We start from the raw sequence: 27,110 nt of genomic DNA on the forward strand, positions 1-27,110 counted from the left end.
AAACTTCATTGCCATTATGTATTTTCATGAGTTTTGGTGCCCTTAAAAATATGAATTTTTGGTTGAAATGCACTGTGTATTTCTGTCTGCTTATTTATATTTCTGTCTCTTTATTAAACACTGAGTTTCTAAACTGATTGGTCATGATATTTGTACCGTAATTTCATATAACTCTTTATTATTAAATGGTGGATTTTGAAACAGAAACAGATATTTTAAAACCCCATTTTCTCCAGCCTTTTGTACTATGGTTTCGAGTTGAGGTTGATTTGAGGAAAATAGTCCTAGTTCCGATAAATAGAAATCTTTCTAATTTTAATAATGTAGTTTTTTGTGTGCATTGCTGAAAACTGTAAATTAAAACTACTTGAATCTGATACATTACTGAAGAGATTTTAGAAATTCTTTCTTATTTAATTAGTGTTTATATGTTCCAGAAGCATTTTAAAAGTAACCTTTAAAGTGTGTGAAATGGGTAAGGAAAAGAATTTTCAGATTGAACTTCCTTATTTATAATAAAAAAATAAAATCCAGTGCCTGACAAAGTACAGCTTAATTATACGTAGTCTGGTCTTCCTTTGACGTTACATTAGATGGTCAGCAGGCATTTTTATAAGCTCAGTGGGCAGGCTCAGTCTAGATATTCGACTTTGGCAGGCGGGATATGAAATAGTTGAAATAGTTTCACTGCATATTTATTGCCTAGTGAATGTGCACTTGTTAGAGAGCTGCCCCTCCCCCCTTTTTTTAAAATCTGAGGAATGAAGTAGCACCGTATGCTTTCATTGCTTTTTGTGCTTACCTGTGTTTGCCATCTAGGTCTTTATATACTTTTCACAAAGAAGTGATTTGGTGATGGAGTGCTTCCCCTGACCGATGGACTCAAAGAAGAGAAGGTAAAAGCATTTCTTCTTTTACCTTATTCTTCTAGGAAAACACAACAAGCTATTCCACATACACGTAGCTTCTCTTTGGTTTAATTTTCTCGTTTGTGGTTATTAAGTAGGAATAGTGATGTTTATGTTGATTGGTAAAGAGAGAAAGATACTATAATAAAACTGATTGGTGATAAGCTTTGTTGCTGGTTTCTTTCTTATGCTTGTAAAAAGGCAGAAAGTGTCTTCATCATTTTAAAGCTTTTGAAGCCATTTTTTCTCACAAATAATTTCAGGTCTTCAGGCATAGCTTTATTAGTTTTAATCCTCTTCTACCCTTAGAAAACAGGATTGATTTTGTGGCTCTCCTTTCCTATAACCATGGTTATGCCTAATCATAACTGAGAGGGATATTACTTAGCAAAAGCAGAGAAATCTATAGGTGTTATAAAATAAATAAAACCAAAAAACTTTCTGTGCCTCATTAAAATTAGCATCAGTGTTCTAGAAAAAAGAATGTATCATCACTGGCAACAGAGGGAAATTTGCTATAAAGGAAACCCAGCGTATCTTAATAGACCTTTTTCTTCAAAGGGTAGGCAGTTATGGTATGGTCATTATCATGAAGCTTTGTGTCTTGTGTCCTTTGAACCGGAATCATCACATGGATAGAATTCTTGGGCTAGAACATGAGTAAAGCATGAAGGATTTTATTGTTCCTGATACAAATTTGATTCTCAAAAAACTAACAATTACAGAGCTTACCCAGTATAAAGTAAAATATGGATCTCTATTCCTTATCAAACACTTTTTTTAGCATGTTCAAAACGAAAATTTTGAAATAAGACCCCAACTTGGGACATGTTCCAACTTTATCATCTAAACAATGATTTAATAAATGGAGAAGGTAGAATCTTAAAATTTTGTGCTATTAACTCTAAAATGTCAAAAAATAGTCCAGGTTTTGTTTGTTTCTTAGATAGAGGTAAGTAATTTGTGGGTTTAGATTATCCTCAAGCCTTGTCTGTAAATAGTTGTTCTATCTCTGCTCCTGTGTCCCAACCAAAGGCAGGTGCTGAGCGATCTGACCCAGTCACCCATGTGCTGGTAAAAGATACAGATCTAATGAAATTAGTAAGAAATCCCCAAATACAGTTTTAATTGCAGGACCAATTAAGCTATTTTTCTTAATGTTTGTAGCTCAAAAGAAGCAGAAGGATCCAAAGAAAGAGGCCTGGTCCACGTGTGGCAGGCAGGATCCAATTCTGTAGCACCAGAGAGACTGCCAGGCTGGGGAGGAAAGGCTGTTCTTCAAGCAGCCCTTGGAGTGAAGCATGGAGTTCTTCTGACTGAAGGTAGTGAAAAGAACCTTTTCACTTAAAGGTTCTTTCGTTTAACAAATACTCACTGAAGTGCTAATAGTACCTGTGTGTGTGAGATCAGGAAAGGGAGTTACTGGATATCAGAAATGCTTAACGAAGATTGTTGGAGCCTATACTCTTTGTGTTTTCAAAATATGTTCTTACTCCCTTCATCAAAAATCAGATTAGTTCTTAAATTTAAGTTCCATCATATCTAGCATAAAAGGGAGAAGTACAGTTTGTAAGTTTTATAGTAATTAGTAATGAAGAATTAACCATGGAAATATTACCTATTAAGAAACTCTTTTGCTGTGCCTTTGTTCATTAAGTGTATCAGAAGAATCATGCTCATACTAGCTAGTGTTTATTACACAATCTTGCATGCCAGGCATGGCACCAGGCGCTTTGTACCACCTCGCCGAGTCGTCACAACCATGTTGCGAGGCAGGCCACTGTTGGTGTCCCCTCTTCACAGATGAGGAGGCTGAAGGTCAGGAGATGAAATGATTATCCCCAAGCCCCCACAGCTCTTGGAGTGTCAGAGTCTGAATTGGGATTCAGAGTCTGATTTCAAAGCCTGCTTTTTATGCGGCTTGGCTGTACTATGTCAGTACGGTTTTTCTCAGGCATAAATAGCAGCTTATAAGAACATGTAATGAAATCTATAAATCTATAACAGATAGGAACAGAAGCTACAATTTATAGAGAGAGTTGCCTTTAATTTTGACAGCAGTTTAACAACTCAGTCATGGCAAATTTGGCTTGAGCCAGGACTGCCATCAACTAATTTCTAAATTTCAATTCCACAAGCATTTATTAAGTATTCAGTAATGCTTTGCTATTTTCTTCGTAAGAACTAAGGGAAGCCAAATTCTACAAGGCAAATTTAACTCTGACCTTGTTAATTTTGTGGGGTAAACATGAATTTCTTTCTAGCCTGCTTATTACTATATCACTTTTATTATAATAATATAGAATACTCTTATTATTAGGCCAGAATTTGGGAAAAGCTTTATTGTAAAAATGTGCACTATATTCAATCACTATCTGCTCTGGAGGCTTCAAAATCTATCATTCTCAAGCACCTATAAGTAGAATTCTATTGTTTTATTTACCCTTCAGTAAGATATTTAGGGACCCTTCATGAACATGATCTTTAAATCTCTAGAATCATACCTTAAGTGGGATAACTGAGGGAAAACATTTTAAAAATATATGAATAGCCTATCATTGTCCATGTTTAAGCAGTGTCCTGGTTTTAAGCGTCAAAGCTACAGGATGTCTGGGTGGCTCAGTTGGCTAAGTGACTGCCTTCGGCTCAGGTCATGATCCTGGAGTCCTGGGATCAAGTCCCTCATCAGGCTCTCTGTTCAGCAGGGAGTCTGCTTCTCCCTCTGACCCTTCCCTTCTCATGCTCTCTCTCTCTCTCTCTCTCATTCTCTCTCTCAAATAAATAAATAAAGTCTTAAAAAAAAAAAGCTACAAAAAAGAAATCTTACATAAGTGTGTGTTTGAAATAGCAAAAAGATCTCCAGTGCTATCTTTTCCAGATGAGAAAATGTTACTGATGGAATGTTGGAAATTTTCAAGTTCTTTTTTTCTATTCAGTTTGACTCTCAGCTCATAATTCAGTGAGGACACTTCATTGAATCACTATTTTTGAGGTATTCCAGGTTGAAAAAAGGGAAGAGTTGTCTGAATATCCATTTCTTTGCTCGATTTCTCTCTCTAGTGGAGTGATAATCATTGAAAGAACTAGTGAGCTGTTGCAAGTGTATATCGCTGTATCACTCGGGAAGAAAAATTTAAATATCTTAACCTATGAGCTGATTTTATCAGTACTCTATCCAAACTGGAAATTCCTTAATAAAAGCTCATGTCTTCCTTCTAGCCACTGTTGTGTTCTTTCTTAGAGAGATGTTCTGTTTAGTTAATTTGAGTATATAAATATATTTTATATAAATAATAGGCCAAAGCTAAAGAATGCATTTTTTTTTCCATTATCAGCTCAGTTGCTGCTTTGTAGGGAAAAAATACTACTATAAATCTACTTCATTATTTCTTTATTAACTTAAAAAAAAATGGATGAGTCCCTGGTCATACGGAAAAGAAGAAATAGTGGGCTTGCTTTAGTATTTTTCAAAACCCATGGCTAAGTTGCCCTTGGCCAGCCAAGTTGCCCTTCATTCTAAAGCAAGCTGTCATAGTTTTTATCATTGTTTGTTTTTTTGCTTCGTTCTGTGATTTACTTTTTAAACAAATGGCACCTTAGAAATGCTGTATAGTGCGCAATATATATGATATATAACGTTTAAAATTATACATGATACTGTACACATCACAAAGACAGCCATGTCTTATTAACACTGGTGCTTTCGTACAACCTAGAAGTATAAAGCTGGTTTCTTAGTTTTGGCCAAAATGAATCTCTGATATTTTTATGCTACAGCATAATTTTCTGCTGCTCAAGTAGCCGTGAATGTTGTAGATGTTAACGAATGTATCTGTATTGTCCTCTGCTCATTTTATCTTATAGTCATTAGTTTGTCTTTGAACACATTCCTGTAGTAGCGCGCATTGACAGCCATTAGTAGTGGATCTGTATAGGACTTTGTAGGATGAGGAGCAAGATTGCTTCATTTGGAAGTAGCCCCCTGTAGTTGGTAGAAATTCTCACTATTTTTCAGAATATTAAAAATGATACTTGTTAAAAGATGAGTAAATGTGGGATATTACATGCTTGAACTAAAATCTCTACAACTGTGCTTAAACAAAAAACAGCCCTATTTTGTTAACCTAGAGGAGCCAAAAATTTGCTGGTAAGATTTCTAGCTAACTCACTAACTCCTTTTTTTTTTTTTTTTTTTTTTAAACATTTAGATGGTGAGGTCTACAGCTTTGGGACGCTTCCCTGGAGAAGTGAACCAGCAGAGATTTGTCCAAATAGCCCCATTCTAGAAAATGCCCTGGTTGGGCAATATGTTGTTACCGTGGCATCAGGGAGTTTCCACAGTGGAGCAGTGACGGAAAGTGGCGTAGTGTACATGTGGGGGGAGAACTCTGCAGGCCAGTGTGCAGTAGCTAACCAGCAGTATGTTCCAGAACCGAATCCTGTCAGCATTTCTGACTCTGAGACCAGTTCTTTGGTTGCGGTCAGGATTTTGCAGTTGGCGTGTGGTGAGGAGCACACACTGGCGTTGTCGATAAGCAGAGAGATTTGGGCATGGGGTACTGGTTGTCAGTTGGGTCTCATTACCACCGCCTTCCCGGTGACAAAGCCACAAAAGGTGGAACATCTTGCCGGCCGAGTCGTGCTACAAGTTGCCTGTGGCGCCTTCCACAGCTTGGCCCTTGTGCAGTGCCTCCCTTCCCAGGAGCTGAAGCCAGTCCCAGAAAGATGCAACCAGTGCAGCCAACTCCTGATTACTATGACCGACAAAGAAGACCATGTGATTATATCAGACAGTCACTGCTGCCCCTTAGGGGTGACACTGTCAGAATCCCAGGCAGAAAACCAGGTGAGCACTGCCATCAGCCCCTGCACTGAAACCCTGGACAGTCAGGGAGAAGTGTTCGAGAACACGCTGGGAGGAAAGGAGCCGCCTGTTGCTACTGACACGAACGTTGGAAATGTTCAGACCACGGGTGGTGATGCCATTTCCTCCCAACAAGATGTCGTGGAAACAACTGAAATTTCTTCGGCCAGAAATGTACCGTCATACCCTGATACTCAGGCGGTGAATGAGTACATGGCAAAACTCTCAGATCGCTCAGTAAGAGAGAACTCAGAGAACGGCGAAAAGCCAGTGCCATCTCAGGTACCTGCTAAATTTTATAATATAAAGGTGTTTCTGGAGTTAGGAGTTTTTCTTTAGCAACTTTAAAATGCTTAAGTCTTGAGCTTGACTTTAAATCTCTTTTACCATGCAATCCTAGAGAAGGGAAAACCCGGATTACTCCAAAATTACTCTTTATGTTCAAATTCTACCCTTTAAGAGGCTGAAAGATGTCGAAAGATGTCATGCTGGGCTTCTTTTTAAGTAGCAAAATCTCATTTATTTTTTTCTAGTACTTTTTCTCCCATGGCTGACTATACTAAATTTTGCTAGGCTCCTGAATACTGCCCCCCCCCCCGAATACTTTTAATATAACTATACATTCATAGAGATTCATCTCACCTGTATTTGTATGACTCCAGATTCTGTAGAGAGTAGTCCTTTCCTTTTTTATCAGGGAAAGTTGCCATGTGGTCAATCCCTCAATTGTAGGCAGATTTAAAAAACAAACAAACTCCTGGTGTTATATGTTGTTTGAATTTTTTTCAGCATATACCTGTAGTCCTTACTGGGCTTTGTTGTGGGACAGGGGATTAATGTTTTCTTCATTTTATTTGAACTACTCTCATTTTAAAAACGTGTAAATGGAGAAAAGCTGTTGACCAGTAGCATACAGTAAAGTTTGAGTCTCCCTGATTAAACAAATTGTTTTAAAAGGATAATTTGTTTTTTACTCTTCATGTAAGCCTTTCAATTTTGTTCTTACCAAAACTCTAAGAAAATGAAACAAAACAAAAACCTCTAGTCATGTAAGAACTATACCATGGTGTTTTTTCAGGCCTTTGAAACCACATACCTCTTGATTCTTTGTTTTTGTTCTTCACTCCGTCAGGATGAGAACATGGCTTAGAGGTATTTTTAGAAACAGTTTTTATTTCACAGTTTACTCATTGAACCTTGTGGATATCTGATTTTTTTTAAAAATTAAGAATAAGCTGTTTGGAGAAAGAAACCTAAACACAAAAGTAATGATTTAATAGGAATGTACATAGAACATTCTTAGACTTGAACATGCTTATAAAAATTTGGACTTTGACTTTTTAGAAGTCATTCTGCTAATTTATTAAATTTGAAGGTGAAAATTTATTGTATATACTTATTTGATTATTAAATAATTATCATTGAAATTGCATTTTCATTTGGATTTATTTTGTTAAACATGTACATTTTTGTTGCCTATGCTAAATTTGGCAATGTCTGTTTATACTAAATTTAATTCAGTTTTTGCAAATAGTGTCTCAGACAGCTAATTCACTAGGAATTTATATAGTCTAAGACAAGTTTTTTCTCCTCTGACCAGAAATAACTGAGAAAGTATCTCATTTTTGTGAAATAAACCATAATACTGGGCCACGAAGCATATACCTCATAACTGAATTTTATTATTGGTTGACCAGGACTCCTAAAATTATGTCTTTCATCAAAGTTGCTGGCTCTATATTTTTGTTTTATTGATTTATGTATTGTTAAACATAATTAAATAGAGCAGCCAGTAAGAACAATAATTTAAAGTTTATTGAAGGTAGAATTTTATGACTTTCCTGTTAGGTAAGAAGGCCCTAAAATATTGACCCATAAATACCTTTCACTGTTTCTGTTATGAGACTTCATACACAAAGGGTGAAAAGAGTGATGTTACTTCTCAGCAAGTTTTTAGGGAACTTTGGCACCAAGGAATTAATAGGCTTTGTATTTATCTTTTGCTTGATATGGCATATTTGTTTGTTTTGTTGAATATTTTAATTAAAGACTCCTTTGCTCCTCTGAATTTAGTATTTAATTCAACAAAATGTATTGAGTACCTACTGCAATCAGGTACTGTGCAGGAAACGGGGATTATTTCCTTTAAAAGAATCAGAAGTCAATGTTAAAAAATTTGTTTTCATTTAGCTTCCAGTTCAGGACAAATTAAGGAATGTATATATACCATTTGAGACCTTTGTACAGCCTAGGAAGTAAATGACTTATGCTGATAAGCTAAAAGCTTTTTTTGTGTGTTTTTAGTAGTTACATTTAATGATTTTCCTTTAAACAGTGGTGCTTGACTGCTCAGAGTAAGTTTCAACTGATCTTTTACTAAGATACTAGGCAACTTTAGTTTGACTTTCAAAGAGAGCTATGAATAACACAGAAAACACTGGTCCCAAATGTTTAATTATTAACCTACCATATTTACTTTATCATAATGAGAGCAAAAGTAATCCTTCAGCTGACATAGCCCATGGATCATGGAAAATAACACATTCACGAGGCAGTGGAAGGGCTTGAACTTGAGAGCTTAACTTGGGGACAGTTAGATACTGCCTATGCAGTATGTATATAACTATAGGTCAGAGGTATAACTTCCTTTTCTGCGCATATATATATATATAACAGCTAAAGTACTTTTTCTTAAATATTTCAGGAAAAGCCTTTTTTAGACATACTTTTTTTCTGGTATTTCTTAGTAGCAACCTGTAAATTTTCCTAGAAGCGATCAATAATATTACATTTAATTATTTTTTTTTATGTACTGTTAACCTTTTCAAGCTTATATCCAGGGCTGTTATACATTGTACCTCATATGAAACGCTGTGTTTTCCAGACCTTTCTTTCCCTCTCCCCTTCTGTGCTTAATTTTATTAAAGCAGCTGGGGCTTCTGTTTGAATAACTTGGAAAAACACAACACTCAAACAAAAGGAAGTACTTTTGATAAGGAGCTGTAGTTTGAGTCCTCATTTCCATATGATATGTTAAATCCAGTACGGAGAGCAGATAATACCTTTAAGTTAAAGATAGAAGCCCTTGTTTCAGATTCTTAAATTTGCAAATAGTGGTGGTTTTTGTTAAACTTTGTTTTTATTGATTGCTTGTTGTATAAGGGATTATATTTTTATATACTTTTTTATGTGTGTATATTTTAGCCTCTTGTAGAAGAAGCAGTTCCTAATCTTCACAGCCCACCAACCACAAGCACCTCAGCCCTAAACAGCCTAGTAGTCTCTTGTGCATCTGCTGTTGGTGTGAGAGTGGCTGCTACATACGAAGCTGGGGCCTTGTCTCTTAAGAAAGTTATGAACTTTTATAGTACGTCCCCTTGTGAACCTGGAACTCAGGCAGGCAGTAGTTCCATAGGCCCAGAAGGTCTGAAAGATAGCAGAGAAGAACAGGTTAAACAGGAATCCATGCAAGGAAAGAAGAGTTCAAGTCTTGTGGATATCCGAGAAGAGGAATCCGAGGGAGGCAGCCGGAGACTCTCCCTCCCTGGCTTGTTGTCTCAAGGTAAGGAGATAACCAGGTGAAAATCCAAGATGCTCCGACATCACATGTTACATTATTATAAATCCGTAGCTCTCCTAATTGCTAACTGACATATTCAAATGTCAACAGTTATTTAATTTTGGTGACTTGGGTGGTTTAAAAAGAAAGTTACGTATTCCTCTGCTTTAAAAATAACCGTAGAACGTAATTTTTTTGTGATGTCTGCTTTTGCTTCTGAACCTTACTATGAATCTTATTTTATTCTGGAATGCAGTGACAGCCTCTGTATATCCTAGTTTGGGGCGTGTAACCCAGAGAGATGAAGTTGCACATGTGACTGTGGTTAAGTGGGAGGGTCTACTGTATTTGACCTCAAAGTGGAGATAATTTAAACTTCAAGAAGAGGAAAGTTCATTTTCTGATACAAATAGCAACAAACTTCTTAGAATATTAAGACCGTTACCCAGTTGGTTCTTCAGCATTTCTCGGTTGGTTTAGGAATCTCAGTTCTCTACACTTTTGCTTCTCAAACTGTGACCTACGGACCCGAAACAAGAGCAGCAGCATCTGGGAATCTGTTAGACATGCAGGGTCTCAGGCTTCCCGCCAAACTTACTGTATTGGAATGTGCATTATACCAAGATTCCCGGGTGGCTGGTGTGCACAGTAAAGTTGGAGCAGCATTGGATTTAGACCAGGAGTTGGTAAACTTTTTCTGTAAACAATGAAAGAGAAATATTTTATGATTTGCGGGCCATGTGGTCTCTATTATGTAAATACTCAATTGTGCCATCGTTGCTTGAAAGTAGCTGTAAGTAAAAACAAATGAGTAAGGCCGTATGTTCCAGTAAAACTTTGTTGTCAGTGGGCTCTATTTGACCTGTGGTCTATGGTTTCCAGCCCTCAGTCTTTACACCATTTTGTACAAAGCTCTAAAATGGGGAATCCTACCTTTCTTATCTCCTTACTTAGGGCTCTGTTGTGCCACAGAGTACTTCTGTTACCCTGTCTTCTATTTCTTATTGCCACTAGATTTTTAGCTTGCAAATAAAGCCCTTAGTCTTGATTGACTGCTTGTCTATAAAAAGAAAGCCCATGGATTCTGTCAAGTCTGAAGGAGGACTTTGTGCCAAAATTGTCTTGTTGTGAAATGTCCTTTCATATTTGTAGCATAAATATATTTGAGATCTCCTGGAACCACAAATGTGGAATATTGATTTTTGTCACGTCATTAGGTCATTGAAATATGCAATACTGCTAATAGATTTTTTTTCCTTTTGGTTAAATTTTACTTAGTGACCCAAAGTATCTTTATAAAAATTTTACATGCACTTTTTTTAAAAAAAAGATTTTATGTATTTATTTGAGGAAGAGACAGTGAGACAGAGCATGAGAGGGGAGAACATTAGAGGGAGAAGCAGACTCCCGGAGGAGCTGGGAGGCTGATGTGGGACTTGATCCCGGGACTTGATCATGACCTGAGCCGAAGGCAGTTGCTTAACCAACTGAGCCACCCAGGTGCCCCTACGTGCACTCTTTTTCTCTATTTTAACCTGAAATACATCTTTGAGGGAACTTCAAGTAGATTTATTTGAGTGTCTGTGTGTATAAATGCACATTTATCAGAAAAGATGTTGATTTTAGCCAGTGATGATCACTTTTTTGTGCCCTCAAGTTAATGACCAAGTCTGCACTTAAGCGACATTTGATGATTTTCTTTAAAACATATCCTGCCACCAAATCAGTAACAACATTTACATAGTGTTACATGTCGTTATTATAATTTTAAATACTATAAATGATTATAAAGATATTTTAAAACATTAAGTCCTCTATAAAATAATTTGAAATAGGCAAAATTCAAAAGTTATTTAGTACTTATATTCATAATCTTTTTCCCACCATAGAAACTTGAAAATTTTATATCTAAAGTAAGTCCTTTATTACCATATTTAAAATATGTTTGGGGGCACCTGGGTGGCTCAGTAGGTTAAGGCCTCTGCCTTCGGCTCGGGTCATAATCCCAGGATCAAGCCCCACATCAGGCTCTCTGCTTGGTCGGGAGCCTGCTTTCCCCTCCCCTCTCTGCCTGCCTCTCTGCCTACTTGTGATCTCTGTCTGTCAAATAAAGAAATGAAATCTAAAATAAATAAATAGATTAAATAAAAAATATTTAAAATATGTTTGAACTTAGACCTTAACTTGGAAAGTCTTAACTTTTAACTCTGCTTTGAAATAGGAAAAATATTTGTCAGCCTTAGCGAAGTATTTTGTTAAGCATGTTCTGTAGAATACAAATTCCATAGGATGTTACAAAGACATTCTGTGTAATAAAAACATTATACAGAAAGGGATTCTGTGACCAAATGCTTGGAAGTGGGGCTAAGTTAAATAAATCTAAACAGGCCTTTTAATTGCAGGACTTGTCAGGGCCTTTAGCTTGCTAATAATGTGTGTATGAATCTATAGGGCAAGATAGTGTGGAGGATAGAATGTAGTAGGCAGCATTCATACCAAACTCATCTCACTATTAAATCCCCATTTTTGCAGAGAACCTATAGAATATGCTTCACAAATACCACGTTAGTGTATTTCTTTGAAAAATCAACATCTGGTCAAAATGATATCTTTTTTCCCACCCCTCTACTCCCTCACTCCATCTCTGGTTTGTTTTCAGTTTCCCCCAGGCTCTTAAGAAAAGCTGCCCGGGTGAAAACACGGACAGTGGTTCTGACTCCTACATACAGTGGAGAAGCAGATGCACTTCTGCCTTCTCTGAGGACAGAGGTGTGGACCTGGGGGAAAGGGAAGGAAGGACAGCTGGGACATGGTGATGTTCTGCCTCGGTGAGTGCTGGCTTTGTTCACGGGTAGAAGTTGGCGTTAACCAATAAATCTCTCTCCTGTGAAGGCAGTGTCATGTTAGCCTTGAATTTGTACCTAATAAGGTACTTCAATATCTTTGGTGTACTTTTCCATCTCTTTGATGTATATTCATCTTGGAACAGAAAGTGATGTTTGGGATAAGATTGTATTTCATCAGGATACTTAAATAACTCAAATTTTTATTAAAGAGCCAACAATTTTTTTTTTTTTACCTGAAACATGTCCTTTGTGGCTTCCAAAATAACTGTAATGGCAATATTAAACCATTAATGTACATCAAGGAAAAACTGTTGTTTTATTTAAGAACTCATAATATTAACAAATTAGATATTTGTGAAAGTGTGTAAATGGGATGATTATCTAAAATAGCCAGTTAATGTGAATGTCTCCTTGTAGCAAAGCGGAAGGCAACTGTAGCTTTAGACAAACAACAAAAAGACCTCTCTGTGGCTTTATAGTTCATTGTGTCCTAAGTATATTCTGCTGTAACAAATCAGTTAGTTGTTTTTGATTCTTAACAAATTCTGAACCATGTTAGTTAGTGACTGATGGACAGAGATTAAATTAAAACCATCCAAAATCATTTACAATATTTAGGAGTAAATTGAACATATATTTAATATTTTAATGCTTTCTTTTGAAATGTTTATTTTTACTTGAAAGCCCTTGCTCTATAATTTGAAAAAGGTCATGATTCTTTCTGAGCCTCCTTACTTTGAGTTTGTGTGTGTATGTTTTTCTTTAAGGCTTCAACCACTGTGTGTAAAATGTCTGGATGGTAAAGAAGTAATCTATCTGGAGGCAGGTGGTTACCATTCTCTTGCACTTACTGCGAAATCCCAGGTAGGAAAAAATGTCGAAAGCTGATCTTAATTTTGTGGAAGCTTAACATGATCAAATTAGATCTTCATTTATTGAGTCTCTGCCGTGTGTTAGGCAATAATGCCATATCTCATTTGATTTTCCTAATATTTTACATCATTTTGCATTACCTCTGTTTTACAGAGGAAGAAAGTGAGGTTTAGAGAAATTAGGTAACTTGTGTAAAGTTACACATATGATAGGAGGATTGATTGAACACTGGTCTACCTAACGAAGGTTTCTATAATGTATTCTTATAAAAAAATAGAATTCAAGATTTTCCGGGATATTGATGATTTTTTTTGTATTGATGAATTTTTATGTTTTTTGATGAAGAAAATCTATGATAAGACACTAAGAAAAGAAAACAAAGGTATTTTTCTTAAAATTGTGGGACTTGAAAGTGACCTCCAGAATCATTTAAAACCACACCATGATAAATTTTATTTATATCATACATCTAAATACATAAAGTAGTTGTTTTAAGTTGGTTTCTTTTCTTTCTTTCTTTTTTTTTTTTTTTTTTAAGATTTCACGTATTTATTTGACAGAGAGAAATCACAAGTAGATGGAGAGGCAGGCAGAGAGAGAGAGAGAGAGAGAGGGAAGCAGGCTCCCTGCTGAGCAGAGAGCCCGATGCGGGACTCGATCCAGGACCCTGAGATCATGACCCGAGCCGAAGGCAGCGGCTTAACCTACAGAGCCACCCAGGCGCCCCTTTTTAAGGATTTTTATATAATCTCTACAATCAATGTGGGGCTTGAAATCATAACCCCTAGCTCAGGAGTTGCACACTATTTGGACTGAGCCAGCCAGGTGCTCCTAAGTTGTTCTTAAATGTAGTCCTAATGATTCTTCATCAGTCCCTTCATCTTATTAAAAAAGTCAATAAAGAAATCTAAATCCTTAAATATTTTAAATTTCACATACTAGGCTAGCCAAAATGCTAACATAGCTCAAATAAATAAATGAAAATATTAGGAAAGAAAAGGATAATTTATTGTTATTAACACGATGAATCATTCAAAAGACTTTAAAGTAAGAGGTTAGGAAGACGGTCAGTTACAAAACAAACATGAAAGTTGCTAGCTTTTTATACATATAAGGTTAAACAGAAGACATAGGGAAAAAGAAGCTGTTCACAGTGGCAACAAAAGTATTAGGAAAATAAGAATATTTTTAATAGGAAGTGTGTAGATCCCATGTGAATCAAACTCACAAACTCTTCTGATAGGTTATAAAAGAAAATAATAGAAAGGGATTTTTTTTTTTTTAATTTTAGAGAGAGAGGGGGGCAGGGGGCGAGGGTGAGGGGCAGAAGGAGAGGGGGAGAGAATCTCAAGCAGGCTCCACAGAGCCCCAGCTTGGAGCCCCATGGGGAGCTTGATCTCACAACCCTGAGATCCTGACCTGAGCAAAAATAAAGAGTCAGACACTTAATCCACTGAGCTGTCCCAGGGCTTGGAGATTTTATTTTATTTTATTTATTTATTTATTTATTTAAAGATTTTATTTATTTATTTGACAGAGATCACAAGTAGGCAGAGAGGCAGACAGAGAGGAAGGGAAGCAGGCTCCCTGCTGAGCAGAGAGCCCGATGCGGGACTCGATCCCAGGACCCTGAGATCATGACCTGAGCTGAAGGCAGCGGCTTAACCCACTGAGCGACCTAGGCGACCTGATTTTATTTATTTTAAAAGATTTTACTTTTTTTTTTTTTTAAGATTTTATTTATTTATTTGAGAGAGAGACAGTGAGAGAGAACATGAGCGAGGAATTCAGAGGGAGAAGCAGACTCCCCATGGAGCTGGGAGCCCGATGTGGGACTCGATCCCGGGACTCCAGGATCATGACCTGAGCTGAAGGCAATCATCCAACCAACTGAGCCACCCAGGTGCCCAAGATTTTACTTATTTTAGAGAGAGCCCATGAGCAGGGGGAGGAGCAGGGGGAGAGGGACAAACTCAGTGTAAGCCTGACACAGGCCTTGATCTCACAACTTGTGATCATGACCTGAGCTGAAATCAAGAATTGACTGCTCAATTGACTGAACCACCCAGGCACCCCCTGAAATTTTATTTTTAGGTGGAAAGAATCAATGTTGCAAAAATGCCATTTTCCCCTAGGTCATTAAATATTTCAGTGTAAGATTTACAGCTTGATAAAATGATCCCAAAACTGTTCCAGGAGAATAAATACAGAAGGTAAATCATATAAATTCTGAAAAAGAGGGGCGCCTGGGTGGCTCAGTGGGTTAAGCTGCTGCCTTCAGCTCAGGTCATGATCTCAGGATCCTGGGATCGAGTCCCGCATCGGGCTCTCTGCTCTGCAGGGAGCCTGCTTCCCCCTCTCTCTCTCTCTCTGCCTGCCTCTCCATCTACTTGTGATTTCTCTCTGTCAAATAAATAAATAAAATCTTTAAAAAAAAATTCTGAAAAAGAACAGAAAGGAAGGGTGAGAATTTGCCTTATAAAATATACTATTAGGGGTAACTGGGTGGCTCAGTAGTTAAAAGTGGGTTAAAACCTCTACCTTCAGCTCAGGTCATGGTCCTGGGATCCAGCCCCACATCGGGATCCTGCTTCCTCCTCTTTTTCTCTGCCTGCCTCTATGCATACTTGTGATCTCTGGTCTGTCCAATAAATAAATAAAATCTTTAAAAAAATATATACTATCAGACTACAAACAAATGAGTGAGATAGAAATATACCTGTGGACTAGAAATAGACCCAAGTATATATGAGAATTTAGTATATGATAAAAGTGGACATTTTGTATCAGTTGGGGAAATAAGACTGCATATTCAATAAATACTGTTGGAACCATTGGCTTCTTATTTGCAGAAGAAAATTAAGAGAACCACATATTCTACTTCTGGATGGATTAAAGATATAATGTTAAAAAATAAAACCTTACATGTGTAAGAACAAGTTTGGGTGTTTCTTTTTCTTTCTTTCTTTTTTTCCCCCAATAACCTTAGGAGTAGAAAAGGACATGATACCAAAACCAGAAGTTAGAAAGTAAAGATATGTTTGTCTACCTAATAAGTCAACGCTCCTAAATAGCAAAACTGCTACACACAAAATTAAAATACATAACAAACTGGGAAAAAACTTTTGTGATATATGTGATAAAGTGTTACTGCTAAAGATACAAAAGAAAAATTGTCAAAGGGTGCTTCTATTCAATTCATAAAAGAGCTAGAAATGACCAGCAATGAATGAAAAGATGGTCAGCCACTTAGCAGACAAATATAAATGAAAACAACAGTAAAATATTTTCTTACTTACCAGATGAACAAAGATCCCATTTAATAGTGGGTGCTGGTGAGGGTGGAAGGAAACCTAGAGTGCTGGCAGGAATGTACATTGGAGTTTGCTAGAAAACAGTTTGTCGGTATGTATCAAAAATCAAAATGTACAGGTTCATGGACCCAGAGTTCTTTGCCTAGGAATTTATTCTAAGATATGCAAATATGTATATTCAAGGATTTTAAATATTTTTTATTAAAGAATTAGAAATTATAAACAAATATGGCTACTTTGTTAGGCATTTTATTAAACTACACCTGCAGGGTTCTGCATAGTTATTCTAAATGATGTTGTAGGTTGGGGCGCCTGGGTGGTTCAGTTGGTTAATCGTCTGACTCCATTTCAGCTCAGGTCATGATGTCAGGGTTGTGAGATTGGACCCTGCCTCTGGCTCTGCACTTGGTGCTGAGTCTGCTTGAGATTCTCTTTCTCTCTTCTTCTGCACCTCCCCCTGCTCCCATGCTCTTTCATAAATAAAGAAAAAGAAAGAAAGAAAGAAAGTTGTAGCTCGATACTTTCTGAAAAATGTCAAGGAAGAGCATTAAGAAAAACATCAGGTTGCAAAACAGCATTGTGTTTTGTGTCTAGGTTATATACCATAAACATTAAAATTTCTAGAAGTATGTATGTGAGCATGTTCCCAAAACAAAATAGCAGTTGTCTCTAAGTGGTCAGTTCATCAACTGTTTCCAACTTCTTTTTGTTTCTTTGTTCTGTGACAGTCTTGTACAGTGACAATGAATAGCTTTTAAAGCCGGAAGAAACCAAACCATTTGCATAAACATGGTCACTGTCATCTAGTTTCTTTTGTCTGTAATGGAGCATAGGTACTTGTGTACCTTATACATAACTCTTCGATAACTCTTTGAGTATGAAAAGGTGTTCTAGTGATTTCACTGTACTCCTGTCTACAGAAAAAGAATCAGGATTAATTTTTCTTCGTAGCATTTACCTTTTTTATCACCTTCTTTGTAAGAGGCAGTGTAGGATAATTCCTGGGATTATATCCTGGCTTGGCCGCTTACAAATTTGTGACTCCTCTGAGCCAGTTTCCTTATTTGTAAAGAAAGGATTGTCTTGAGAATTAAACATTAATTAATACAAACAAAGTGTTAACAACAATGCTGGGCTGGTAGTAAACACCTGAGAAATGATAGTTTTTGTTAACCCTTGGACTCTATCTATGTACTGTTTGCTCATTATCTCTGGCCTTGTTTAAAGATGAATTTTTTAAGTATTTTAAAGAATGTAAGTGATATGTGTATAACTATTGGGAGTGTGTGTGTGTGTGTGTGTTTAGACATACACACATATATACACGTATATATGGATATGTTGTTATAGACATTCAGAAATGACATGTAGTCAGATTCACAACTCTTACCACATTTCTATGATTTTGTAATAGGTTTACTCCTGGGGAAGCAATACCTTTGGTCAGCTTGGGCATTATGATTTTCCAACAACAGTTCCTCGTCTTGCAAAGGTACTTTTGAGAACTTGGTGATTTTTATAGCAACTTATTTCAGAATTCTAAGTTATAGCACTTTATATATCTCCATTTTGTGCTTGAAAAATTAGTAGCATCCTGTATTTGTGACCTAAATTCATTTTGGTATACTTAAAAAAATTTTTTTATAAAAAAAGCCATGAAGCCCCTTATTTTCAAGCTAATTTTTTTTTAATAACATGTTTATATTTCTTTTGTTCTTAGCTTCTATTGTTCATTGAATATTCATATTCCTTTGTCTTTTTGTTTTTTAAATAAATGCAAAAGTTTTTTTTTTTTTTTAAACAAAGGATTCTAGGACTGTGATATTGACTTCTGAGCTTTGTACCACCAAATGATGCCTACTCTGACTTTTCACTTAAGTTTGATATTTATATAACATTATTTGTTGGTGGTATTTTGCGGGGGCGGGGGCTTTTGTTGTTGTTGTTGTTGTTGTTGTTTTTACATATGTAATCCTAGTAGTAAAACTTTTTTGTAAATCTTTTCATTTTCTATAGTGAAGCTAAAAGTATAGATGATTTCTTCACTGTTGTATAAATTGCTTTTGGTTTACGCAGTGCTATTCCGAGGTTGGTAACTTCTGGTCCCTTTGATGCAATTCTAGAGGACTATTTATCAATCTTTTTTTCTCCTCCAAAACTGTGTGGAAATACTAAATTTTCATCAATGGTGTTGACTCCTTATGTGGGATTTGTTTTTTTGGAGGGTAGAGGGCCGGGAGTTATACATGGCAGCAGCCTAACAGAATGAGATATGGAGCTCATCCTTTTGTAGTTTGATTCTGCTATCAACCCAGCCCAAGACATGCTCCCTCTACTGAGAGCAGCAGAGACAAAAAGGGTGGTTATGTCAAGTTCAGGAGCACGATTGACATATAAACTTCAGATAATATATATTACAGTAATGCATGTTTTCAGGGTACACTGTGATCCATTGCTTCATAAGACTTAAACGTGCTGCCTTTCCTTCCAGGGAACTTCATTTCCCCGAGAGGAAAAGACTTAGATAAAACATTAGGCAACAGTTATTACTTTCTAGTTCCAATCTTAAATATTTTCACTATAGAGCATTTCAGTGGTAAGCTATTCAAACTACTGATATTATATAACAAAAAAATGTGGTAGATCATTGTTCCTTGTTTTTCACTTCAATGAAATAGATTGTACATTTATTCTTACCAAGGAAAGTTCTGTAATAGGATGGAGGCCCTGGAAATCAAGTTTTTATGTAACTCTGTACAGTCAGACTAGAGAGAATAAGATTTTAGTTTCATTACTCATTAACTGTACAGATAAAAATTACAGCATCAGGATTTTTTTTTTTAATTTGTGGGAAGGATGAGAGAAACATTCTGATGTCATTTTAATTAATCTGTGAAATAAAAGTCAAGGTAGAAGGAGATCTGAATTAGTTTTGATTAGAGACTAGTAAGAAGACTTTTGTCTCCTGCAAAAATTGTAATCCATTCCTTACAGAATTAACAGGAAGCCAGTTATTTGGAGAGCCTGAATTTGAGAAGATAATTTCATGCCAGAAGGGGATAGCTATGAAGTAGTGGAGACATGTGCACACACTCACACAGTCATCCATTCACCTAGGATTTGGAGCCTGTCTAGACACAAAGAATCAGACAGATAAGAGGGGTTTTGCTTATCAGTATTGAAGTCACAGCTAAAGCTGGGGCTGGTGGTTGGGGCAGGAGTTTTCATAGCAGAATACTTTCTTCAAGTGAAATCTGTGTAATCCCATACACAAAATGGATAAAGCTAGAACTACTTTAGTTGAAGGATGGAGGGGGATGGGGCAGAGCCCTGACACCTGCCTTTCCATGGGGCCTCCTGAATCACCACGTGAAATCCTGAGAGGATTGAAAACCATTGGTTTAAGGCAGTGGCTCTTAAACTTTTGCACACATCAGTGTCAAACCAGATGGCTTTACCCCAACTAGCTCTGTGGCTTGAGAGTTCGCATTTCTAACATGTTGTAGGTGTTTGCTGCTACAAAGACTGCTTGTTGAGAACCTCTGATTTGGGGATCCCTGTAGATGGGCTTTGAGGGGGCCTTGCCTGTTTCAACAGCCTGGGAGTTGGTACAGTGAAGTTACATCAGAGAGGTAGTGAATTCCAAGTGGGACAACTAAGTTTTAGCACTCAAGAGTCTAGTTGGCTAGAATGCACTTGTGCCTTGTTAGAATTTTTTTCTTTTTGATTTTTGTACACACAGTTGGATATGAATGGACAAAGGTGTGTCCTAGCTGTCAGAATAGGGCTCTAGAAGTTTCTGCGGCTCCTAATTGTAGTACAGCCTAAGTCTTAAGTCTTATAGAGACTTCCAAAAATAACTATTAAAAATTAGATCTACAGTTTCTCCTTTTTAAATCCTAGTTTTTCAGATTTTTATAGAAACAAACCAGTTCTGAATTTAAAAGCTGAACACAGGATTCCTTCTTATCTATGTGTCTGTGCTGCGGTTGATAGGGCACATTCGTGGATGAGTTTTGCCAGTAGAGATATTAGTGACTGTGCAACCACATCTGTTTAACCCAGCGCTTCCATTCTGGTGGATCTGAATTTCTGTTTAATTTATTCTTTCATCTTGGACAGATGGTATCTTGCTGTCATTACAGGTGAACAGTGAAAATGGAGTTTGGAGCGTAGCCGCAGGCCAGGATTATTCCCTGTTTTTAGCGGATACAGAAGACTTCCAGCCTGGGTTATATTACAGTGGCCGACAGGACCCTGCAGAAGGTGACAACCTTCCAGAGAATCACAGTGGTACTAAGACTCCAGTACTTCTCTCCTGTAGTAAGGTGAACGGGCATTGGATCCTAAGGCCTTCCGTAACACATGAGCAGTCTTTTTGTTTGGTTATTATTTGTATATATGCCTGTTATGACTTGTCTTTGTCTACTGGGTTTAAAATGGCAAACCCTGCCCATCCCCCTTTCTCCTTACCTCCTTTTCCTGACTGACTTCTCTCCACAGTGCGTGGCACCATCAAGTACACTATATAGTTTACCCTTTTTGGTCTATTTTTCTGCCCTCAACTATAAGATTCTGAAGAGTAAAGATTTTAGGTGCTCTCATTCACTGCTGTATCCTTATAGCAAGTACTTTACAAATACTCATTGAATTAATACCCTCATGTAGGAATATTAAAAACTACATTTCACAATGAAGTTTCCTAACTATGTTCATGGAGCCCTCAGAGGTGAATTAGAATAGAAATGGAGTAGATGAGGTTTTTAAATTTTGTTTTATTTGCCAAAGATTTTATTTATTTGAGAGAGAGAGTGTGTGTAGTGGGTTTGGCTGGGAGAGGCAGAGAGAAAGGGAGAAGCAGACTCCTCGCTGAGCAGGGAGCCCCACAGAGGGCTCGATTCCAGACCTTGAGATCATGACCTGAGCTGAAGACAGATGTTTTACTGACTGAGCCACCCAGGCATCCCTGGAGTGGATGAGGTTTTAATTGTAAATGGGAAGTAAAAATGTCAAAAAAAGATGGGCTCATGGCAGACCGGACAGGCCACCAGCTGTGCTTCTCTCCTTTGTTAACTTGTTTTATTTACTGCTATTTACTCTCTTCTTTTTCATTTGTTGATTTATATTTCTTTGCTTTCCTACTTCCTATCTCTTTTTCATGAACCTAAAATGACTGGCCTGTTCCTGGTTTTCTTTTTTTCTCATTAAAGTAACTCATATCCTCAAAGTGCCATGATTTACCTTCAAGCTAGTACATTCTGGATTTCTTATTCTTACTGGATAATACAGTCTATGGATTTTTTTTTAATCTTTCATATTTGTTTTTCTGGGTAAATGCATAAGCTATGAATGTATAGGGACAAAGTATTTCTTGGTAAAGGCAACACTGGCCAAGATTTGGCTGCTGACCTATACACAGGCTGTTATTTCCGATGTACTCAACTCTTTGTAGCTGTTGGCCCTTGCTCCACATTCCTCATGAAAGATCCCACAGTCCAGATAAATGAGGAAATACGCTGGTGAGAGGAGTGAGGCTTTAGTATGTATCATCAGGTACCATGGATATTAGTCTGCGTGGTCTGCAGCTTGGTTTCCTGGGTTTATAGTGATCTGTGTATACACTGATTATTTTTGTCAAGTGGTATAGTGGATAAATGACAAAAAGTCCCTTTTAAAGAAAATCCCTTTATGGTGCACTTTTAAGAGACAAGATAATTTCTAGACCCTTGATGTTCCAGTACACAGTATAGAGATCCTCTGTGCTGTCATTTAACCTATTTCACAAAAAAAGAGGATCCTGAGACATGTATCTCTATCGTTTGGATCTTTGTATATTTAGGGTGTCTGTGGTTCTAAATACATGTAATATGAAATAAAAGATACTGTGGCAATAAAAGTATAGATATATGTGGTAATACATAGGTCCAGATACACATATATAATAATGTTGTACTGGTAAACCAGCTCTAAAAAAAGACAAAACAAAACAAACAAATAAGTCCCGATCTGTAGCGTTTGCCATTTTGGGGGGGTAATTTTACTATTGCCACTTTCAAGCTACGGGTGATTTAATAACTAACTTGCGAAATTCTTGAATGTAAATATTCCATTTGGTTTCTGCCAGCCAATACGAGCCAGTTTTAGCACCCAGATTACTGCTAGTACATTATATTCTATCTTTAATCTTTTTCTCCTCCTCTGTTTCAGCTCGGATATATAAGCAGAGTGACAGCAGGGAAAGATCGCTATCTAGCTTTGGTGGACAAAAATGTTATGGGATATATTGCCAGTCTCCATGAGTTGGCTACTACGGAAAGACGATTCTATTCAAAACTAAGTGACATCAAATCGCAGATTCTCAGGCCTCTTCTCAGTTTAGGTAAGTAGAACCTCCCCCCACCCCCTCAGTTATCAGGACTCTTTATCTGTTCTTCCTGTAGCACCAATTAAAAAAAAAAACTTGAGTTAGGGTTTCTTTCTTTCCATTCTCTTATTTTTGTACACAGGCTGTCAACCACTTACAAACTGTTTCTACTTCGCCAGGAGCCCAGCTGCCCCTGAGTGTTCTACCACTCCCAGAGCTCTTTTTCCCCTGTGGAAATAGGAAGTGGAGCTTTCCAGAATATTCATGGTAGAGAAGCAGAAACAGCTTTGGGAAAGTTGATCTAGGAGCTAGACTTCAAAACAGCACTTCTGGCCCCACTAGTTCTAAGAGATCTTATGTTGTACTACCTGACTTTTTCATTTTCTTGGTTGTAGTTCTTAGAATTACATCAAGTGGAGATTCGTCTGGATTTACAAGTAGTCTCTTAAACTGTGGGCGAGAGTGTTCAGGGTCTTATCCAACATTACCGTGAACTGGTTAAATCCGATTCCTTTCATTAGCTGCAGTCAACAGGGAGGAGGGGCTGAAGATGAAGCGATAATACAGGGGAATTGCAGTAGTTCTAGAGGGGGTCTGCTGTCAGGGTACACTAGCTCCCTGGGTCTCCAGGAGGTTAGAAAGGCATACAGATGGAAGTGGGAGAAATGACTCTTGAAGATCAGAGTTCACTTTTTTCAAGAAATTTTGTAGGTTTGGCCTTGTGCGTACAAAACGGAGAGGAAGTTTTTCTCTCTCTTTCCTGCACTCTGTGGCCCCTGTGAGGGCCCTGTGAGGACCTGGAATTCAGATCAATACTGTAGTGCTTAAATTCTGCCTTGTTTAGTAGATCAGTTTTTCCACGTTAAGTTTGCACTGGTTTGTGTGGGTCAGCCCATTTTTATAATGGGAAAACACTTATTTTTTCAAATAAGTAATTTATAGTCTTTCAGAATGTGACCTTTGTAAGTTAGGGTCTGTCTGCATTTTAAAATTTCTTTATTTTATTTTATCTTATTTATTTTTTTATAGCTTTTTTTTTTTTTTTTTTTTTTTTTTTTTTTTTTAAAGTAATCTCTACACCCAACGTGGGGCTCAAACTCATGACTTGGAGATCAAGGTTTGCATGCTCTGACTGAGCCAGTCAGGAATCCTAGGTGGTTTCAGTTTTTATTCTGTTTTGCCTTTTTTAAATGTCGTAGAGTGCCTCTTCTATAAATTCTCTTCCAGTGGGTGGGCATAACAGCACAGGAGATTGACAGGGGAAAAGCAGCCGTCCCAGCTGGAAGCTTCCTGGATTGCTCTGAAAGAAAAGTGAGACTGTCCTTTTCCCTGTCCTGATTCGTGATTTCTGTGTTCTTCTTGCCTCATCTGCTCATCAGCCTCACTGCTTAGAAGTCCTGGAAATTAGGAACTTTGGACTGGGAAAAAGCACATAATCCCCTGGCACCCCCTATAAAGTTTAGAGCAACCTGGTCAGTCTGATTTGGGGATTGCCCTCTCTTCACTCAAGTGTTGGGCTTGTCCAGGGGTCAGTAAAGCAGAAGTCAGAACAAAAAGTTGAAAATGTAACTAGAAAAGTGCGCTGAATTCCTGGCTGTCACTTACCAGTTGTGTGAAATCAGATAGCTCACTTCCTTTTCCCCAGCTTCCGATTACTTATCTTCAAAATGGGAGGAGAGTGAGATTTGCCCAGTGGTTCTCATGTTCGGCCTACTGAGTCAGAAGCTATGGGAACCCTGTGCCTGTGTTCGTAACAAGTTTCTCAAGTGACTGGATTCTCTGGTCTCTGAAGCTCCTTCAACATTGTGATGATTTGAGTTCCACAGCTGAGAGTACATCTCAGCTCGTTAAGTATTTTTAGAAAAGGGCGATTCGTCATCTTGATCTTGAGAAGGTGTTCACAGTCATGAGTCTTCAGGTTGTGTCATCATCATCATCACTGTGTTACAGAAAATTTGGGCACCGCAAGCACAGTCCAGCTGTTGCAGGAGGTGGCAAGCCGTTTCAGCAAGCTGTGTTACCTGATCGGTCAGCACGGAGCCTCACTGAGCAACTTCCTCCATGGGATAAAGGAAGCCCGGAGTTTGGTCATTCTGAAGCATGCAAGTCTCTTCTTGGATAGTTATACAGAGCAAGTATCCAGTCCCGTGTCATGTTCAATCTCTGCAGGGTTATTCTGCCAAGGAGAACAGCTCCTTAATCAGAAGAGACTAGATTAGGGACAGTGATATAAGGTAATAGAAATTGCAAAGCAGTATTTTAATCTTAAGCCAACTGTAGTTCTGCATTGCTAAAGTTTCAGTTTTCTTTAAATGGAAAAAAGGTTGAAAAATAATGAATTACATTTCTTTTTGTAGTCTAGCAGAATGATTGATAGTGTTTAATTTAGAATGAAATATTCTTAATTTACATAAAATATACTATAATAAATATGGTTCTTTAGAGAACAGTTTCGCTTACTTTAGTAAATTATGATAAATTAGAAGAAATAAGTAACTAAACAAATTATTCTAAGACCAACTGCTAATGGTAAATATGGAGTTGTTCCAGTGTCTCTTTTATTGTTGTGTAAATGGAGGGCTTAAAGAGACCACACTATCTTCAAAATAAGGATATTTTCTTAATAAAATCTAGCATAAGTTATCCAAGATTCTTTTAATTTTTTCAAATAAAATATCCTAAGTGTATTTGAAAATTTAAAAATGTATCACTTTTTCTTCATTTATTCTTTGCCATTTTGATGTGAGGCCTAATTTGTTATTTTAATGCATATTAAAATGACATCCGTGCTGTTGATCTGAAGTGAAAGTTTTATTCTTTATTAGTACCTCATCCATTTAGCAACTATGGACCGACCGAGCACCCACTAAGTGCCAGGCACTTTGTTGTGCTCTAAGATCACACAGCCACAGCCAGGAGCCAGTGAAAAGGAGTTCATGTTCTGTTGGTGTTTTGTTTAGGTTATTTTTAATATTAGTGATGTCTATTACCGAAAATTATACAAATAAGAATAGTCAAAAAGATACTTAAAGTTGCCTGCAATTCTACCACCAGAAATAACCATTGTTAATTTTAGTGTACTTCCTTTCAGATTTAGGCATATACATGTGGAGAGATGCATGTGATTTTAATTGTAAGCAATATTGAATATATTTGAAGATAATTGTCTGAGAGGAAGTAGCCTAGTTGCAGTCTCTCGTATTCTTTCAGGCATGAAAAATAACATAAATTGATACCAGTGTACTTTTTATTTTGGCGGGTGGGAAGAGGGAGAGAGAGAATCTTAAGCAGATGCCAGTGCAGGGCTCAGTCTCCTGACCCTGAGATCATGACCTGAGCCAAAACCAAGAGTCAGATGCTTAACTGGCTGAGCCTCTCAGGCACCCCCAATTTACTTTTTTAAAATAGATTTTGTTTGCCTGAGGGTTTCAGCTTTTGCTATTGTAGTTCTTTTTTGTCTTATTTATCTCAATTTTTTAAAAAATTTCTTGTTCTGTGATACTTCAGGACTTAGAGATGCTTTTATTTTGATACGTTGGACTATCTTTTAATGTAATTTATTCATATAGATGAGGCAAGTAAAAAAATCTTGATTTGTTTGAGTTTCTAAAAAATTTATTTATTTAAATATTTTATTTATTTATTTGACAGACAGTGAGAGCAGGAACACAAGCAGGGGAAGTGGGAGAGGGAGAAGCAGGCTTCCTGCTGATCAGGGAGTCCAGTATAGGGCTCGATCCTAGGATCCTGGCCGGGATCACAATCTGAGCCAAAGGCAGAATGCCTAATGACTGAGCCACCCCGGCGCCACTGCTTATGAATTTTAGAAGTTACTTTTAATTGTGGTAAAACACACAGAACATTTAATTTATCATCAGGACCCCCCACTTTTTTTTTTTTTTTAAAGATTTTTCATTTATTTGAGAGAGAGAGAGAACATGAGTGGGGGTGGGCAGAGGAAGAGGGAGAAGCAGACTCCCCCGGAGCCTGATGCGGGGCTGGGTCCCAGAACCCTGAGATCATCACCTGAGCTGAAGGCAGACACTTAACCTAATGAGCCACAGAGGCTCCCCACATCAAGATCATTTTTAAGTGTAAGGTACCTTAGGTTATTTTGAATAGGCATTTGCCTTCTCTTGAAGTCCATTGATTCCATTTTGCCATTCTGAGAGTATGGTAGAAATGTACATGCATCAAGCAGTGTATCAAGACATTCTGTAACAGTAGATCAAAACTTAACCGACATTTTCTAATAGTTTCACTTGAGCTCTTTTAACATATTTTCTTCCCTTCTCTCGTTTATTTCTGAAGACTTAATTTTCATTAAAAATCAATTATTTTAATTATATTTTCTCAGGTTTGTTAAGTTAGCAAAGTAAAGG

General features: G+C 37.3%; 1 protein-coding gene across 5 annotated transcripts in view; it reads left to right on the plus strand.

Moving 5' to 3' along the window:
- ALS2 (alsin Rho guanine nucleotide exchange factor ALS2) overlaps positions 1-27,110 on the plus strand; it is a 73,683-nt gene that overhangs the window by 13,087 nt on the left and 33,486 nt on the right. For 4 of the 5 annotated variants that reach the window (XM_082688847.1, XM_082688845.1, XM_082688848.1 and 1 more), the window contains 10 exons: positions 820-896; positions 2,076-2,230; positions 5,117-6,054; positions 8,977-9,334; positions 11,991-12,159; positions 12,945-13,041; positions 17,779-17,856; positions 20,510-20,692; positions 22,572-22,743; positions 24,679-24,859. In XM_082688847.1, coding sequence (XP_082544973.1) covers positions 877-896; positions 2,076-2,230; positions 5,117-6,054; positions 8,977-9,334; positions 11,991-12,159; positions 12,945-13,041; positions 17,779-17,856; positions 20,510-20,692; positions 22,572-22,743; positions 24,679-24,859 — 2,351 coding nt within the window. In that variant the 5' untranslated portion in view covers positions 820-876. Of the gene's footprint in view, positions 1-819; positions 897-2,075; positions 2,231-5,116; positions 6,055-8,976; positions 9,335-11,990; positions 12,160-12,944; positions 13,042-17,778; positions 17,857-20,509; positions 20,693-22,571; positions 22,744-24,678; positions 24,963-27,110 lie in introns of all 5 variants that reach the window. The other variant, XR_014300111.1, reaches the window with a different exon arrangement.

Source organism: Mustela nivalis (assembly GCF_964662115.1).
Source record: "Mustela nivalis genome assembly, chromosome: 11".
Classification (NCBI taxonomy): domain Eukaryota; kingdom Metazoa; phylum Chordata; class Mammalia; order Carnivora; family Mustelidae; genus Mustela; species Mustela nivalis.